General features: G+C 40.7%; 1 protein-coding gene across 3 annotated transcripts; it reads left to right on the top strand.

Annotated features, from left to right (window-relative positions):
* The first annotated feature begins 9600 nt into the window (after window positions 1-9600).
* Window positions 9601-14265, top strand: LOC133795256 (serine/arginine-rich-splicing factor SR34-like). 3 transcript variants are annotated; one of them, XR_009875365.1, is made up of 14 exons: window positions 9601-9756; window positions 10052-10143; window positions 10369-10434; window positions 10510-10584; window positions 10708-10837; window positions 10916-10962; window positions 11157-11214; window positions 11506-11555; window positions 11723-11779; window positions 11901-12028; window positions 12107-12196; window positions 12584-12650; window positions 12741-13235; window positions 13604-13692. XR_009875365.1 is itself a non-coding variant. In XM_062232715.1 (14 exons), exons 2-14 carry the CDS (start codon window positions 10057-10059, stop codon window positions 14010-14012), a joined length of 933 nt encoding a protein of 310 aa, XP_062088699.1. In that variant the 5' UTR covers window positions 9601-9756; window positions 10052-10056; the 3' UTR covers window positions 14013-14265. The 3 variants fall into 3 exon arrangements, 1 of the variants encoding a protein (XP_062088699.1); XR_009875364.1 differs by having other exon boundaries at window positions 12568-12650; XM_062232715.1 differs by lacking the exon at window positions 12584-12650 and adding an exon at window positions 14009-14265 and having other exon boundaries at window positions 13202-13235; window positions 13604-13710.
* Window positions 14266-15245: the final 980 nt, after the last annotated feature.

The following is a 15245-nucleotide window of genomic DNA, read 5'->3' as shown; positions in this document are numbered from 1 at the left end:
GAGGATTGATGGCGCAGACAACGAAGCTGACGCTACTGTCGACCAGAACACTCCTCAAGATCCTCCAGCCTCGTAGTCTTTTATTTTTCTTTTTATTTTATTATCTTTTGAATACGCAACCTATGGGTCGTGATGTAAAGACAGTTTCTTTTTTAATTTTTATTGCTGCATGGGCAACTTTTACTTTTAACAAACAATTACAACTAAGTAGTTACTGCTCCCGGTGTAAAGGGATTCCTTTTGATATTATAATATTTGCATTTTATTATAACATCTGTTCGCATGACCGAACCTAGCATAGTGCTTTGGTTTGATTTAACAAAATACAAAATTTTGAAAAATACTCTAAGTGCCCTAGCATGCTTTCACTTATTTTGCTCATGTGTTTACATACCTTTCGATATGCTTTGCTTACTAGATGCCTTATATGCCCCCCAAGTGATTGAGGAGCTTTAGGTCCTTAGTCACTTGCCTTGACCAAAACCTGTTCGAACATTACTGCTCGTAGCAAAGAATTTAAAATGATAATATATCAAACAACACACGTAATGAGCAAATACTTGTAATAAATACAATAATTGGCAAGAATGACTGGCTGTGGACAATCCCTTATATTTCTCGTAATACATGGATAAATCATGTTTGTACGAGTGATCACCGAAATGATCTTACACTTATAAGTGATCAGTCACATAAAATGACCAACCCTTTTTCATAACTTGTAAAAAGTAAAATTAATACAAGTCAATTCTTTAAGAAGAATTGTTTATTGATAGTACTTGCACAGGTGTTCTCCATTCCAATAGTGAGGAATGAGATCTCTATTTAAGCGAGCAAGTTTATAGGTGCCTGGTTGAAGGACTTCTTCAATCTGGTATGGTCATTCCCAATTAGGTCCGAGCACTCCAGCAGCCTGGTCATGGGTGTTGAGGAAAATCCTTCGAAGTACTAGATCCCCGACATTGAATTTCCTTTCGTGTACTTTAGAATTGAAATATCAGGTGACCTTTTGCTAGTAAGCTGCTACTCGGAGTTGGGCTTGCTCACACTTTTCAGCGATCAGATCCAGGGACTCCATCAATAGCTGGCTATTAAAGCCTTGATCGTACGTCATTCTATGATGTGATGGTGGATCTAACTCAACAGGCAACATAGCCTCATATCCATAAGCTAAGGAAAATGGAGTATGGCCCGTTGCTATTCGATGGGAAGTTCTATACGACCAAAGGACTTCAGGCAATTGCTCCGGCCATGCCCCCTTTGCTTCCTCAAGTCTTTTCTTCAGAGTATCCTTTAGCATTTTATTGACTGCTTCGACTTGTTCATTTTCTTGAGGATGAGCGACTGAAGAGAAGCTCTTGATAATTCCATGTCATTCGCAAAAATCTGTGAACAGATCACTATCAAACTGGGTGTCGTTGTCTGAGACAATCTTCTTTGGCAATCCTTAGAGACACACGGTGTTTTTGACCACAAAATCCAGCACTTTCTTGGTCGTTATGGTTGCAAGTGGCTCAGCTTCAGCCCATTTTGTGAAGTAATCAACGGCCACCACAACATACTTGACGCCGCCCTTTCCTGTGGGTAGAGATTCGATTAAATCTATACCCCAGATTGCGAATGGCCACGAACTTTGCATCTGTTTTAGCTCATTAGGCGCTGCTCGTGGAATTTTTGAGAACCTCTGGCATTTGTCACATCTCCGCACGAATTCCATCGAGTCTTCATTCATTGATGGCTAGAAGTATCCTTGCCTTAGGATCTTTTTCGATAAGCTCTGCCCCCCAGCATGGTCCCCATAAAAGCCTTCGTGGACCTCTTTCATCAATTCTTTGGCCTTCTCTTTCAAAATACATCTAAGGAGTGGCATTGAGTATCCCCTTCGGTACAAGATTCCATCGACCAGGATATACCTGGCAGCCTATCGCTGAAGGGTCCTAGCTTTGTTTCTGTCCGTCGACAACATGCCTTGCGTCAGGTACTCTATGTAAGGTGCCATCCATGTATCTGCCGCTTGGATCACCAAAGAGGTCTTCTATGTTTGGATGCTTGGTGTAGATAGTCGCTCAACTGGCACTATGTTCAGAGTGTCAGCATCCTTCGCACTTGCTAATTTGGCCAAAGCATCAGCGTTTGAATTCTGGTCGTGAGGTACTTGCTGGAGGGTGTACTTATCAAACTACGCCAATAGATCCTTCACTTTATTTAAGTAAGCAACCATTTTTAAGCCTCGGGCCTGGTACTCCCCCATGATCTGATTGTCTACTAGCTGAGAATCACTGTAGATGTCAAGTGCCTTTATGTTCATGCTTCTGGCTAACCGTAATCCAGCGAGCAGTGCTTCATACTCGACTTCATTGTTAGAAGCAGTGAAGTCAAACCTGATTGCGCAGTGAAATCGATGCCCTTCAGGCATTATCAAAATCACTCCTACACCTACGTGATGTTCATTAGAAGAGCCGTCCGTGAACAACTTCCATGAGGGAGTTTGGTTTTGAGGCTCAGGCTCTTCAGGTGCTTCTTGCTACTCACTATCTGGAGGCCCGGTGAGTTCTACGACGAAGTCTGCCAAGGCTTGCCCTTTTATCGCTGCTCGTGGTAAGTAGGAGATATCAAATTGCCCAAGTTCGACCGCCCATTTCAATTTATGGAACTTGCTGTAGAGGTTGGTCGATCAAAACTGTGATTGGGTGAGCTTGGATGTAGAGCCGCAGCTTCCTGGAGGCTAAAATTAAGCAATAGCCTAATTTTTCAATAGGTGGATATTGCAGCTCCACTTCTATTAGCCTCTTGCTTACATAATAAACAGCCTTTTGCACGCCTTCCTCTTCTCTTACTAGGACAGCACTAGCAGCATATTCAGTGATCGCCAAATAGATGAACAAAGTCTCTTTATCAATCAGTTTTGATAGAATCGGAGGTTGTGACATGTGAGTCTTTAAGGCTTGAAAGCTTGTTCGCACTCCTCCGTCCATTCAAATTTCTTGTTGCCTCTAAGTAGATTAAAAAATGGGACGCATTTGTCCATCGATTTGGAAATAAATCTACTGAGAGCAGCAATTCTTCCGGTCAAGCTTTGAACATCCTTGATCTTTGCTGGCGATTTCATATCGACCAGGGCTTTGATCTTCTCGAGATTGGCCTCAATTCCTTGTGAGTTTACTATGAATCCCAAGAACTTCCCTCATCCTACTCCGAAGGAGCACTTGAGGGGATTTAGCTTCATCTGATATTTGTTCAAGACATTGAAGCATTCTTGCAAGTCCCCTATATGCCCTTCTACCTTTTTCGACTTAACCAGCATGTCATCGACATATACCTCCATGTTTGTGCCGATCAGCTCCTTAAACATGTGGTTGACCAGTCGCTGGTAAGTCGCACCAGCGTTTTTCAAATCGAAGGGCATTACTTTGTAACAGTAAAGCCCTGTATAAGTCTGAAAGCTAGTGTGATTCTCATTAGGAGGATGCATACTAATATGATTATATTCGGAGTATGCATCCATGATGAGAGAATCTCGTGCCCTGTAGTGGCATCGACCAGTTGGTCGATTCTAGGGAGTGGGAAACAATCTTTAGGGCAGGCTTTATTAAGGTCTGTGAAATCCACGCATGTTCGCCACTTGCCATTCGGCTTGGGAACAAGCACGGGATTAGAGACCCATGATGGATAAAACACTACCCTGATGAATCCATTCTCCTTAAGCTTCTCGACTTCTTCCTTTAGAGCCTTCGATCTATCTTTGTTGAGCAGCCTCATTTTCTGTTGCACTGGTGGAAAACTCTTGTCTATGTTCAGGACATGGCTAATGACTGCAGGGTCTATTCCCACCATGTCTTTGTGCGACTAGGCAAAGACTTCCTGGTTTTTCCTAAAAAATTCCACCAGTACTTGCTTCGTTGTTGTCTCTAAGTTTTTACCGACTTTCACAACCCTGGTCAGAATTTATTCATTGAGTTGGACCTCTTCAAGGTTCTCGATGGGTCTTATCTCTTCATAAAAATCCCCAAAGCGAGGATCTAAATCTCTGTCCTCACTTTGGGCAGCGTCCTATTTGGTGACATCATCACCTGATTGGGCTTGTACATCAGTCGCCATTTGCAACTCTTTTCCGGCAACTTCCCTCAATACACCTTTCTTCACCTTAGATATCGAGGCGTTGTAGCATTTCCTCGCTTCCCGCTGATTTCCCAACACGCATCCTATCCCTACGTCGATTGGGAATTTCATGGCCAGGTGCCATATCGAGGTAACGGCTCGCAGGTCGACCAAAATTGGCCTCCCAATTACAACATTATACGCTGAAGGACAATCAACTACTATGAAAGTAGTGAGTAATGTCCTGTTTATAGGTGCACCTGCTGTAACTGGGAGCCTAATCGACCCAGTTGGGGCGAGCCCTTCGCCAGAAAAACCATAAATGGTTTGGCTGCATGGTTCCAGGTCCTTGACGGACAATTTCATTCTTTCCAGTGAAGACTTGTATAGGATATTGACTGAGCTTCGTGTGTCAACCAACACCCTCTTAACCATCATGTTGGCGATTTGAACGTCAACGACCAGTGGATCGGAGTATGGGAATCATACGTGTTGGGCATCGTCATCAGAGAAGGTTATTAATTCCTCCTCTGTTCGAGCCTTCTTTGGTGCTCGATCCTCCACACTCATCATCTCGATGTCCTGGTCATGGTGTAGGGTTCAAGCGTATCGTTCCCTTGCCTTCCCACTATCCCCTGCAAGGTGTGGGCCACCACAAATGGTGAGTAATATGCCTGCCACATGAGCTGGCTGTAAAGGTGGCGAGCATTGGCGTACAAGCGCCTGCTCGTTGCCACCTTGAGCCTCTCACTGAGACCCTCCTGCGGCTCACACAGATCTCCTTAGATGTCCCTGCCTGATCAGGAACTTAATCTCGTCCTTCAACTGGTTGCACTCATTAGTGTCATGTCCGTAGTCATTGTGAAAATGACAAAATTTTGTTGTATCTCTCTTGGAGATATCCTTCCTTATAGGTGTGGGTCACTTATAAGGAACATTAGAGCTGGTCGCCTGGTAGACCTCCGCTCGACTTTCGACAAGGGCCGTATAGTTGGTGAATCTCGGCTCATATCTATTGCCCTTGGGGCATTTATTCTCAGATGCTGACGGCTCATTGCTCGCCTTTTTTCCACCATTTCTGCCATTTCCGTTCCCGTTACCCTTGTCGTTGCCATTGGGTTTATCTGACCCATTGGCGGCCTTGGCGGGTTCTTCCTTCGGTCCCTTGTCTCTCATGGGCGATTTCCCTTCGTTGGCAATCGCGTCCTCGAGCTTGATGTATCGATCAGCTCGATCCAACAACTCCTGGGTACTCTTTACCCCATTTTTCCTCAAACTGCTCCAGAGAGGGGAATGGCGCCTAACCCCAGCAGTTAGGGCCATCATCTTGCCTTCGTCGCCCACTATTTTGGCTCCAGCCGCTGCTCGCATAAAGCACTGGACATACTTCTTCAAGGGCTCTCCCTCCTTCTGGCGTATCTCGACCAGCTGGTTGGCCTAAGTGGGGTGTAGCGACCCGCATAGAATTGTCTGTAAAATTCCTTCACGAACATCTCCCAAGATACTGTGCTAGCAGGAGGGAACTTAAAGAACCACTCCTGGGCGGTGTCAGATAGTGTTGTGGGGAAGATCCTGCAGCAGGCATCGTTTGACACTTTCTGTATATCCATTTGTATCTCAAATTTGTTGACATGAGATACTGGGTCTCCGTACCCATCAAAGTTTGGCAGTACTGGCATTTTGAATTTACTGGGGGTTTCTGCCACAACAATTCTTTGCACAAACGGAGGGCCTCTCCTCCGATCGTACTCTATGTGGGATGTTCGACTCCCAACCAGTTGATGTACTGCTTAGTTCAGGGCATCAATTTGTGCCTGAACCGTGTCTGGGATCGTTGGAGTGACCGGCGCCGGGGGAGCGTACTCATCGTGCCTCTCATGACGGTCGTTGATCACATCCCTCAAATCATCCTCTCTGTGCCTTTACTCGCTAACTCCTAGCCGATCAAAGACGTTATTTTGTTGGGGTTGCCCCCCAGCGTTATGGCTTGTCGGCCTATTTTCTCTAGGTGGGGGGTTTCTGTCTCCACCGCTTTCTTCATTCCTCCGACTAGAATTCCCCCTGCCAGAATTAGCCTCGTTATAGTCATGGCCATCTCTAAACTGTGGTCGACCATGGTGCGATCGGCTGTTCATGCTATTTCCTCCTCGGGCTGGCATCTCTCGAGCGTCAGGAGGAGGCCTGTGCTGGTCGTTGGGTCCCCGTGCATTATTATGTCGTGGGGGGCCCCTGACCGCAGAGCCTGACTCATTGTTACTTCTGTTGGCAGAAGGATGCTGCCCCCTGCTCGGTGGATTTGGCTCTTCGTCCCCTGGGCGTCTAGGGCTGGGGAGCGGCTGCCCGACCCTATTCTGCCTCTGGCGCTGGGGATTGCCTCGACCAGCTTGAGATGGAGGTTGCTGCCCAGGATCCCGAATTGGGACATCATCCTGAGCCACAGGTGGCTACTCCGACCTTTGAGGGCTTGCTGGCTGGAGCGGAGGACTTGGATTAGGAGCCCGCTGTGCTGGCGCACTCGGTGGCTGATCCGGTTGAGAGGCCGGCACAACCCGTCCTCGCGCCAACTGAATGGCTGCTTCAAGAGCGGCCATGGCATCCCTCTGCCGACGGTCCATGTCCGCCTGCCACTCATTCAGCTCCTGGCACTGACGCTCAATCTCTCTCTGCTGCAACGCCATGGTCTCCGCTGCGTTCTCCTGATTGGCCCTCAAATTGGCCAACTCATCCTGAAACACCCCCAGTGTTGCCCTCAACGTTTCCGTATCCAACTCCTCCTCTTCAAACTCTAAATGTGGTTCATTCTCTGCCACATTTGGAGGAGGAGGTTGAGATGATGCAGCGCCAGTGACCTGTCCAGCTCTCTTGGATGTCTTTGCCATTTGATTTTCTTAAAGCTTCTTGATCAAACTCTCAATGAAAGCACCAGAATGTTGATCCTCGATTTGGCCAATGACACAGAGTCAAAATTACGATAAGAAATGAGATAATAGTCAAGAATGGAATCAAATGGTAAATAAATGACACAAACGATTTATAGTGGTTTGGCCTCAACAATGTGGTAACAACCTACGTCCACTTAGTGTTATTATTGATGTTGAATCCCAATGTCGTGATCAAAGAAATAGGGTTCTTGAGTTTCACAAGTCTTAGGAGAATTACAACAATCCGATGGATAATCACACTTACGTTCTTATTATGAGTATTCAGAGAAAAGATTCAAAAAGTCCATTCCTTGAGCCCTCTCCTGCATATTTATAGGCTCAAGGGGGGTTACATGGGCCAATGCGCCTTAATTATCCTTAATATCAACGTATCAAGGCAATAAAGAAGAAATAATAAATGTAATTATTACAAGATTGCGTATCTTAAAGGAAATAAACCAAAGCATGCGACTAGTCTAGTCGCATCTAATCGTGAGGTTTGATGAAGCAATAAGGGACTGGTCGATAGTCGAACAACACCTCTTCACTTTGACACTGCCACGTGTGAGAAATTCTTGCCACGTTATCAGAAGCCATTTTTGGATAAACACACCTAATTGAGTGGAAGTTGGGGTAATAAACTTATCCATCATTCCTATACATGTAAAAATTGGCAATCTAATACATATTATATATCCAAATAATATAATTATCTCAACCAAATTTATAATTTATCTCATAAAATATATATATATATATAAACTAATTGAAATGTCAAAAGGGAAGCCATTGCAACAATAAGCATAGATGAGAAATCAAGAAGCCTATATTGGTAAGCATAGATGAGAAATCTAATACACACGTGTCACATCAGTAAGCAAGTCAAAGCAAGCATATCATGCAACTGAAGCAAAAATATTGGAAATAGAGTATTTTACAAGGAAAAGATTATAAAAGCTTTCCCACTAGATTAACTATAAGCTTTGAAACCAGGAAACAAATCTAGCTTCACGAAGATCATAGCATTTGAAGCATAGAAAGGTGAAATCAAAGGCCTTAGGGATTTGACATCAAAGCAATTACCTTTCTAAAAAAGGACTAAAAAAGGACATGGTTGAGATAAATACGACTAGAACGATGCTTCTAATAATCTACTCTCTAATTTAACACAATTTTCACTAATCAATAAACACCTATCTTAATTAATCAAAAAAAAAAAACACCCAACTTAAATGGTCTATATACATATATACATATATATACTCACACGATTTTTACATATATTATATATATATATATATACTAACAACTACATATATACTAACAAATATATATATACATATATATACAAATACCTGCGACTGTATGACTGTGCTCCGACCGACTGGTGTGGTGGAGTGGAGTGTGACTGTGTGAGTGAGCTGTTGACGTGCACCGTAGAGAAACAAAGAGCCTCTTGGTCTGTGCGTGCAGCTGGCTGAGAAAGGAGAAGACTGTGTGCACCGTAGAGACCAAGAACTTTGACCAAGAACACCGTAGAGACCAAGAACTCCCTCACGAGACCAAGAGTTGGAGTCTAGAGAGAGACTGAGTTTGAGAGAGACAGTCAGTGAGAGAGAATGGAGAGAGGAGAGGAAGGAGACTCCTTTGGTGGTGGTGTTGTATGTGCGTGCGGCGGCTGGCTGAGAGAGAAAGGAGAAGACTCTTTTGTGTTTAGGGTTTTAGTGTATAAAAAAATAATATATATATATATTATATAGGGGTGAGGGGACGGCTATAATGGGTTGGGATGGGTTAGTATATCACTGGCCCGTTTTCGAACCATTGCCTATCGGCCTGGAATTTTTGCTACCGAATGGGCTTCGGTCTGGTAAGACTTGGTCCATTTCGGCCCATTTTCGGTGTGGGTTGGGTTGGGTTGTCGACCCACTACTATTTCTGGGCAGCCCTAATTAGAGACTTCAAAACAACTAAAACCTCATTTTAACAGTATTTTAAGAAGATTTTTATATGTATTTATTTTTATGATACAAGTATTTGATCACTTTTTAAGTAAAAATACTTATTCTTTTGGTGGGACTAGAATGAGCTTGAGATATTGGTCTATCAGTCACAACTTTATTCTCTAATTCACTATCATTGACCTTAGCTATAAATAGTATTATTGTGTGTCATAATGTATCTAACTCGGGAGAATATATTTCTCATATTAGTTATAACTTTAATGTTGTAGCCTATGAATTGGCCTTATGATAGATGATGAACTTTCTTGAATGTACTAAATGCTTCCACCCATGCTCATTTGCAATCTTAATCTAATATATTATCTTTTGACAAAAAAAACATGTTTTATGTTTTATTTTTTTGAAAAAGTAATAAAACATGTGTTTTAGAAGATGAAAGTTTCAGTAACCTATAATTAATAAAAAAAAATAGGCGGTGGTATTTTTAGAAAGATGGTAAAGATTTTTTTTTATTATTTTGAAAGAAAAGATGGTAATAGTTTAAAAATTGTTTTTGTAATTCAAGAAAAAATTTCGGGGCCAAACTAATATTATGTAGTAATTGAGAGACAAATTTACAAATTGTTTAAAAAGAAAAAAATCTTTACTAACGCGAAATATCTTTTGGGCCGTCGGCTGTCAAAATTGCGGCATCCACCTTTTAAGAAATTTAAAACCCTAATCGTTGTAGCGTTCGCGTCCGAGTTTCAGTGCGATCCCTAATTTTGTCCGTGGTAAGTGTTCATGCGCCATCTTCGAACCCTAGAAAGTTAGAATTCCCATTGTTTTCCCTGTTTGGTTGAGAAGAAAGTTTAAAGTTTTCATTTATTTTGTATCGCCTTGGTGTTGTATACTTACTGAACTAGTTCACTCATTTTCGGTAGTCAATTTTGGTTTTGGGGTTTTTAATCATGCAAGCTACGAGATTTTATAGTTCTTTTACTTTTTCTCGCACATGTTTCTCCTAGGGCGTTTTCCTTTTGTTCTGAAATCGAAGTCTATGGTTCACAATTTTATTTGTTTTCTCAGATAAAATGAGTAGCCGTGCGAGCAGAACCCTTTACGTTGGGAATCTCCCAGGTGATATTCGTGAGAGGGAAGTGGAAGATTTGTTTTACAAGGTAATTCCATTTTTAAATTTTTTTTATTTATATGTTGTTAGTTAACACTAACCTAAGTGGGTGTCTTTGTTAGAATGTTTACTTTACGGGTTCTTCGTTCTTTTTTGTGGGAGTTGTGTGGTGAAGTTTATTTACAGTTTGTAGGGGTTGATAGTCATAGTTGATCGAGTTTTAAAAAAAAAATATCAAGATTTACACATTTGTGTTGCAAATTTCCCTTTGCAGTACGGACGCATAGCCCACATTGACTTGAAGGTCCCTCCAAGGCCTCCTGGTTATGCATTTGTTGAGGTGTGTTATTAACTAGTCAAATTATTTGTAAACATTTTTATTTCATTCTTTTTACGTCTTTTTTTTTTGTTACAGTTTGAGGATGCCAGAGATGCTGAAGATGCAATTCGTGGTCGTGATGGCTATGATTTTGATGGGCATCGCTTGCGGGTTGGAAACCTTTTAATGTTTCAGTTTAGTTTATTCTTGTTTACTTTTTAATGCTTTCACGTATATGTATGGTTGTGCCTATGGAATAAGTTTGTATGCTCTATGCTTCTTGTTCTCTTGTAGGTTGAACTTGCGCATGGTGGACGTGGACATTCATCCTCAACTGATCGTTATAGTAGCCACAGTGCAGGGGGTGGTGGTGGTGGTGGAGGCCGAGGGGGACGTGGCGTATCAAGGCGCTCTGAGTATCGTGGTTTGTATATTATCTCATACATTTTTACTCAGTTTGATGCAGTTCACTGTTCTTATATTATTCATGCTCTGTCTATAGTGATGGTATCTGGATTACCTTCATCAGCTTCATGGCAAGATCTTAAGGTGTGATATTTTTATTTTAGTATTCCCTTACTCTCAGCTCTTATTTACTTGCACAGGCAGTCTCTCTCTCTGTCTCGCGGCCACACACACACATGCACCCACCCATTTTGTGCAACTTTATTGTAATGATTTATTTGTGGTGTTTTTTTCCTTCCTTTAATATAAACAATTGCAAATGGTATATTCTTGTTCAGGATCACATGCGGCGTGCTGGGGATGTTTGTTTCTCTCAAGTGTTCCGTGGTAGTAGTGGTAAGAAAAATGTTGCCAGTTTATCTTTAATAGGGCTGTCGTTATAAGTATCGTCTTGTTTCTTTCTGAAGTTTGTTATCTCTAACATGTAGAATGATAAGTATAAATTCTAGCATTTGTGTTAGTGTAATCTCAAAACTTGTCGATAGTTGGATGCTGCGAGATATATATATATATATATATATAAGCATGATGTGTTTTACCATTTTTTAATTAGAACCTGTGGTTCTTAGGAGCTTAGATGTGTGAAACCGTGTTTGTCTTTTCTTGATTTATTTGGTTTCTGTATAGGCACAACAGGAATTGTGGACTACACCAACTATGAAGACATGAAGTATGCAGTGAGTGACTGTTCTTTTAAATTTCAGAATTGATTTTTTTTTTTCATGAAATTCATCTGTTTCTAGTGGTTTTGATTAATGTTCTTGAACTAATACTGTATCGGAAATTTGTGATGTGTATCTTTTTTGTGATTACATTTTGTATTAATATTTAATATTCTCTGTAGATAAAAAAGCTTGATGATTCTGAGTTCCGGAATGCATTTTCTCGGGCATATGTTCGTGTAAGGATCTATCCCCCTGCACCCCTACCTCTAAATGATTTATTCTATTATTATAATTTTAGCAAAAGGTGGTTGTCTCTCTTTTATTTAACTAACTCTGCTTACTTTTAATATCTCATAGGTTAGGGAATATGATTCAAAGAGAGACTCATCTAGGAGCCCTAGCCCTAGTCGCGGTCGTTCTCATTCAAAGGGCAGGAGTGGCAGCCGTAGTCGGAGCCGAAGTTACAGTAGGAGCAGAAGCAGGAGGTTATACTGTTTTTTCTTACTAAACTTGGGATTTTTCTGAAACTGTTTCTGTATTCTGATATTAGATTTGTAATGCAGCAAATCTCCAAAAGCCAAAAGTTCACGTCGCTCACCTGCTAAATCAGGATCAAGGTCTAGATCTCGATCACGCTCTCGCTCCTTGTCTGGGTATGTGTTAAATGTCATAGATTTATTTCTCTTTTATGTGCTTATTGATTGTATATTTATAAAACGGTTGGTTCCCTGCTTACTTTGGTTTTCAGTATCTTATTTCAGTTTAGGATAATATTTGTGTTAAATTATCATTTTCTTTCAAATTTACTGTGTCACGATCCTTTTAGCTGCAGTGGGTTTTTCCACAGGAGACTTTCTATTAGTTCTGTGGAGGCACATGTTTGAATTCTAGTATCATTGGGTTGGCTTGTTTATTTTGCATCTCTTGTTGAGCAACTGGGGTCTGAAATTATGTTTGTCGCCACATAAAATTATAATTTTTTTTCTCCTTTTGTCGTGTGGAATTACCTTTTCTGTTGTCATAGATTTGGATTTATGCAGCGAACTGGGGATTGGATATTAGGATCTTGATTGGATATGGTTCAATTGCACTCTTTTGGTTGTGGAGGTATGCTTTTCTTAGATATAGGAAGTTTGGAAGCCTTCATGGTTCCTCTGTTCTAATGCTTTTAGCATTGCAAATGTCCATGGGTGCTAGATTGGGAACAAAGGAGGTCATGGATTGCTATAGTAGAGCTGGATAACTGTGTACTAATTGCAATGGGATTTGGAAGTCACCATCAATTTGCAGTAGAGACATTACACTATGATTACCTGCTTCAACACTTGCCAAGCTAATAGGACGACAATTTGTGGATTCCCTGGATTTTGGTGGTACAGTAGGGAAGAATACTCCTTTCCTGTCCACTAGTGTCTTGAAAACAATTAATGCTGTTTTCTTTAAGATATTTATTTTTATAATCTTAGGTCATTTGTAGGTGGGAGTAATATGCATTAGCCTGTTTTTTCTTCTGTTGAACTGCTAAACTTTTTATATCTTTCCTCTTATCCATATTGGTTCTGGTATCTCTGACGTGGAAGAGGCATCAAGGATCTTGGATCAAATTTGGTAAAAGGAACTTGTGGAATTTAAATTGGTTGTTTCTGGAACTTTTGCAGATCTCGGTCAAGATCTAGATCTCCATTACCATTGGTAAGTGATTTGTTTTTCTTGTATTAAAAGTGATAGAAAAGGGAAATCTGCTAGTAATTTTATTTTCGTTTTTTTGAGGTGGTTATTTGATATACAAAGGAAAAGAGAGAACATGCGGATCTCAGATCTGCTATTTTGTATTATATTGCTACTATAGTAAGTTGGCCTTGTTACTATAGTAAGTATGGCCTTGTTGTTACTATAGCAAGTAAAGCAAGGCCTAGTCGTAGTTGTCGTTTTAGTTGGGCAGTCGACATTGTGGTCAGCTTCTCTGGATGGTTTAGTACATTCGGCATAGGTGATCCGCTGCTTGGATTTCTTTTTATGGCTGTCTGCCCACTCATCATTTGTTTATGTTGCACTATCAGAAACGTACAAGTGAAAGCCCCAAAAAGCGCAGCATCAGTAGAAGTCCCAGCAGAAGCAGAAGTAGGAGCCGTAGCAGGAGCAGGAGCCATAGCAAGAGCTTATCCCGGTTTCTCTCTTGAGCCTTATATACTTTTTCCCGTTCATTTGTGCTTTTCCCCCTAAATCAACATATCCCTTTTTGTTTTCTTATCAACACTCAATTCTTGAACAAGACTTTTTTTATTAAGAGAAACCCAATTGGTTTTTAACTAATCTGGCATTAAAAGTAAAAAGTTACAGTTTCACTAGTCAACATATTGAATATTAAATCTCATAAAATTGCCAATTTGTTTAACTTTTACATAGCAGTTCACTTTTTCTGGGCTGCTATTTTCCTTATCCTGATTGCCTTCATGTTTTGACAGGTGATTTCTGATCGTGGTTTACCCTCAAAATCTGAAAGCTATCATGCGAAGAAGCTTGTCAGTTGTAAGCTTGTCTTTGGCCAAGCAGTCTAACGGAGTCTTTTATTTAAAAGACCAGACTTGTTAGGTTTAAGCGTTTGGATGGGATTTAAACATCAAATAATTTCTATTAATTTCCATTGGGATTCTCCCCATTAAACTTGAAAACATAGAATATACTATCTTCTCATCTTGTAATGCATTTCAATTTCGTAGCATCTTCCTATGAGCCATGACTGTGTCGAACTGGGTTTCATTCCAATATTCAACTGTTTTGGAATTCAACATTCACGATAAGACTGCCACTTAATACCCAAGTAGGTACTGTGGATCTTTGGAGAAATTTGAATAGAAAATTAAGAATGAGGTATCGAATTTTTGAGGCAATTATTACGTGGTTCAGAATCCTTAACGGCTTTTTTAAATTAAGTTTTCTTGTACAATACCAAAATAGTGTACTATTTTGCTTAGTGGGCTACTCGTGTGGTGCATATTTCACTAGCTGCTTAGCTGTGAAACACTTTCAAATAGTAGCAGTAGGAGCTGTTGTTGTCATCGTCGTCCTTATCGTCCACCTTAAGAAGAGGCAAAGGTGACAAGAGATGTGTGCGTCAAGTGTCGGATTGGTGTGGCCCTACTTTAATTTGTGGTCATTCATTTGTGCATCGATTGGGAAAGCCTACCTGTATTGCTTTGTGGCCTTAAATCAAAATATGTTGAAAAGATCTTGTCTGGTCTGCCCCCTCTAATTTTGGAATTCCGCTATCACTTACTTTTTTACCTTAAATATACCCTAATTAGTTTTTAAATAGCAATATTTGCAATTTGCATACTATATATTCTTGAATATTATTTCCAACACCAAGTCCAGAGGTGGCTGGATATAGGTTATAATTAATCGAGCAGTGTGAGCGATCTTTGAACCATTTAGCTTGCTAACATGTCAACATGACAAGAGAAAAAAATATAAAATTAAGTAAAAAAATTCAACGTTCCAAATACAATCAACAATATCACATTAGTCAACACCTCCACATCCGGCACTTCATTCTTCGTATATCAATGTCTCAATTCATTCAAAAGTATCACTTATTACTACTAACTAATTTATAGATTTTTAATATATTTTATATTCTTCAAAGTTAGAATCATAAACACCTAATAAATAATAAAATCACTCAACTACATTAACATTATA

The sequence above is a fragment of the Humulus lupulus genome, chromosome 1 (assembly GCF_963169125.1).
Source record: "Humulus lupulus chromosome 1, drHumLupu1.1, whole genome shotgun sequence".
Taxonomy (NCBI): domain Eukaryota; kingdom Viridiplantae; phylum Streptophyta; class Magnoliopsida; order Rosales; family Cannabaceae; genus Humulus; species Humulus lupulus.
Note: the sequence above shows the minus strand (reverse complement) of the source record. Positions and strands in the feature narration are given on the sequence as shown.

Excerpts from the sequence above, each read along its gene's own strand:
- LOC133795256 (XM_062232715.1), top strand. The coding sequence starts at position 10,057 with ATGAGTAGCCGTGCGAGCAGAACCCTTTACGTTGGGAATCTCCCAGGT. Across the intron at positions 11,780-11,900 it reads TTTCTCGGGCATATGTTCGT|GTTAGGGAATATGATTCAAA; the intron begins GTAAGGATCTAT and ends AATATCTCATAG. Across the intron at positions 12,029-12,106 it reads AGTAGGAGCAGAAGCAGGAG|CAAATCTCCAAAAGCCAAAA; the intron begins GTTATACTGTTT and ends TTTGTAATGCAG.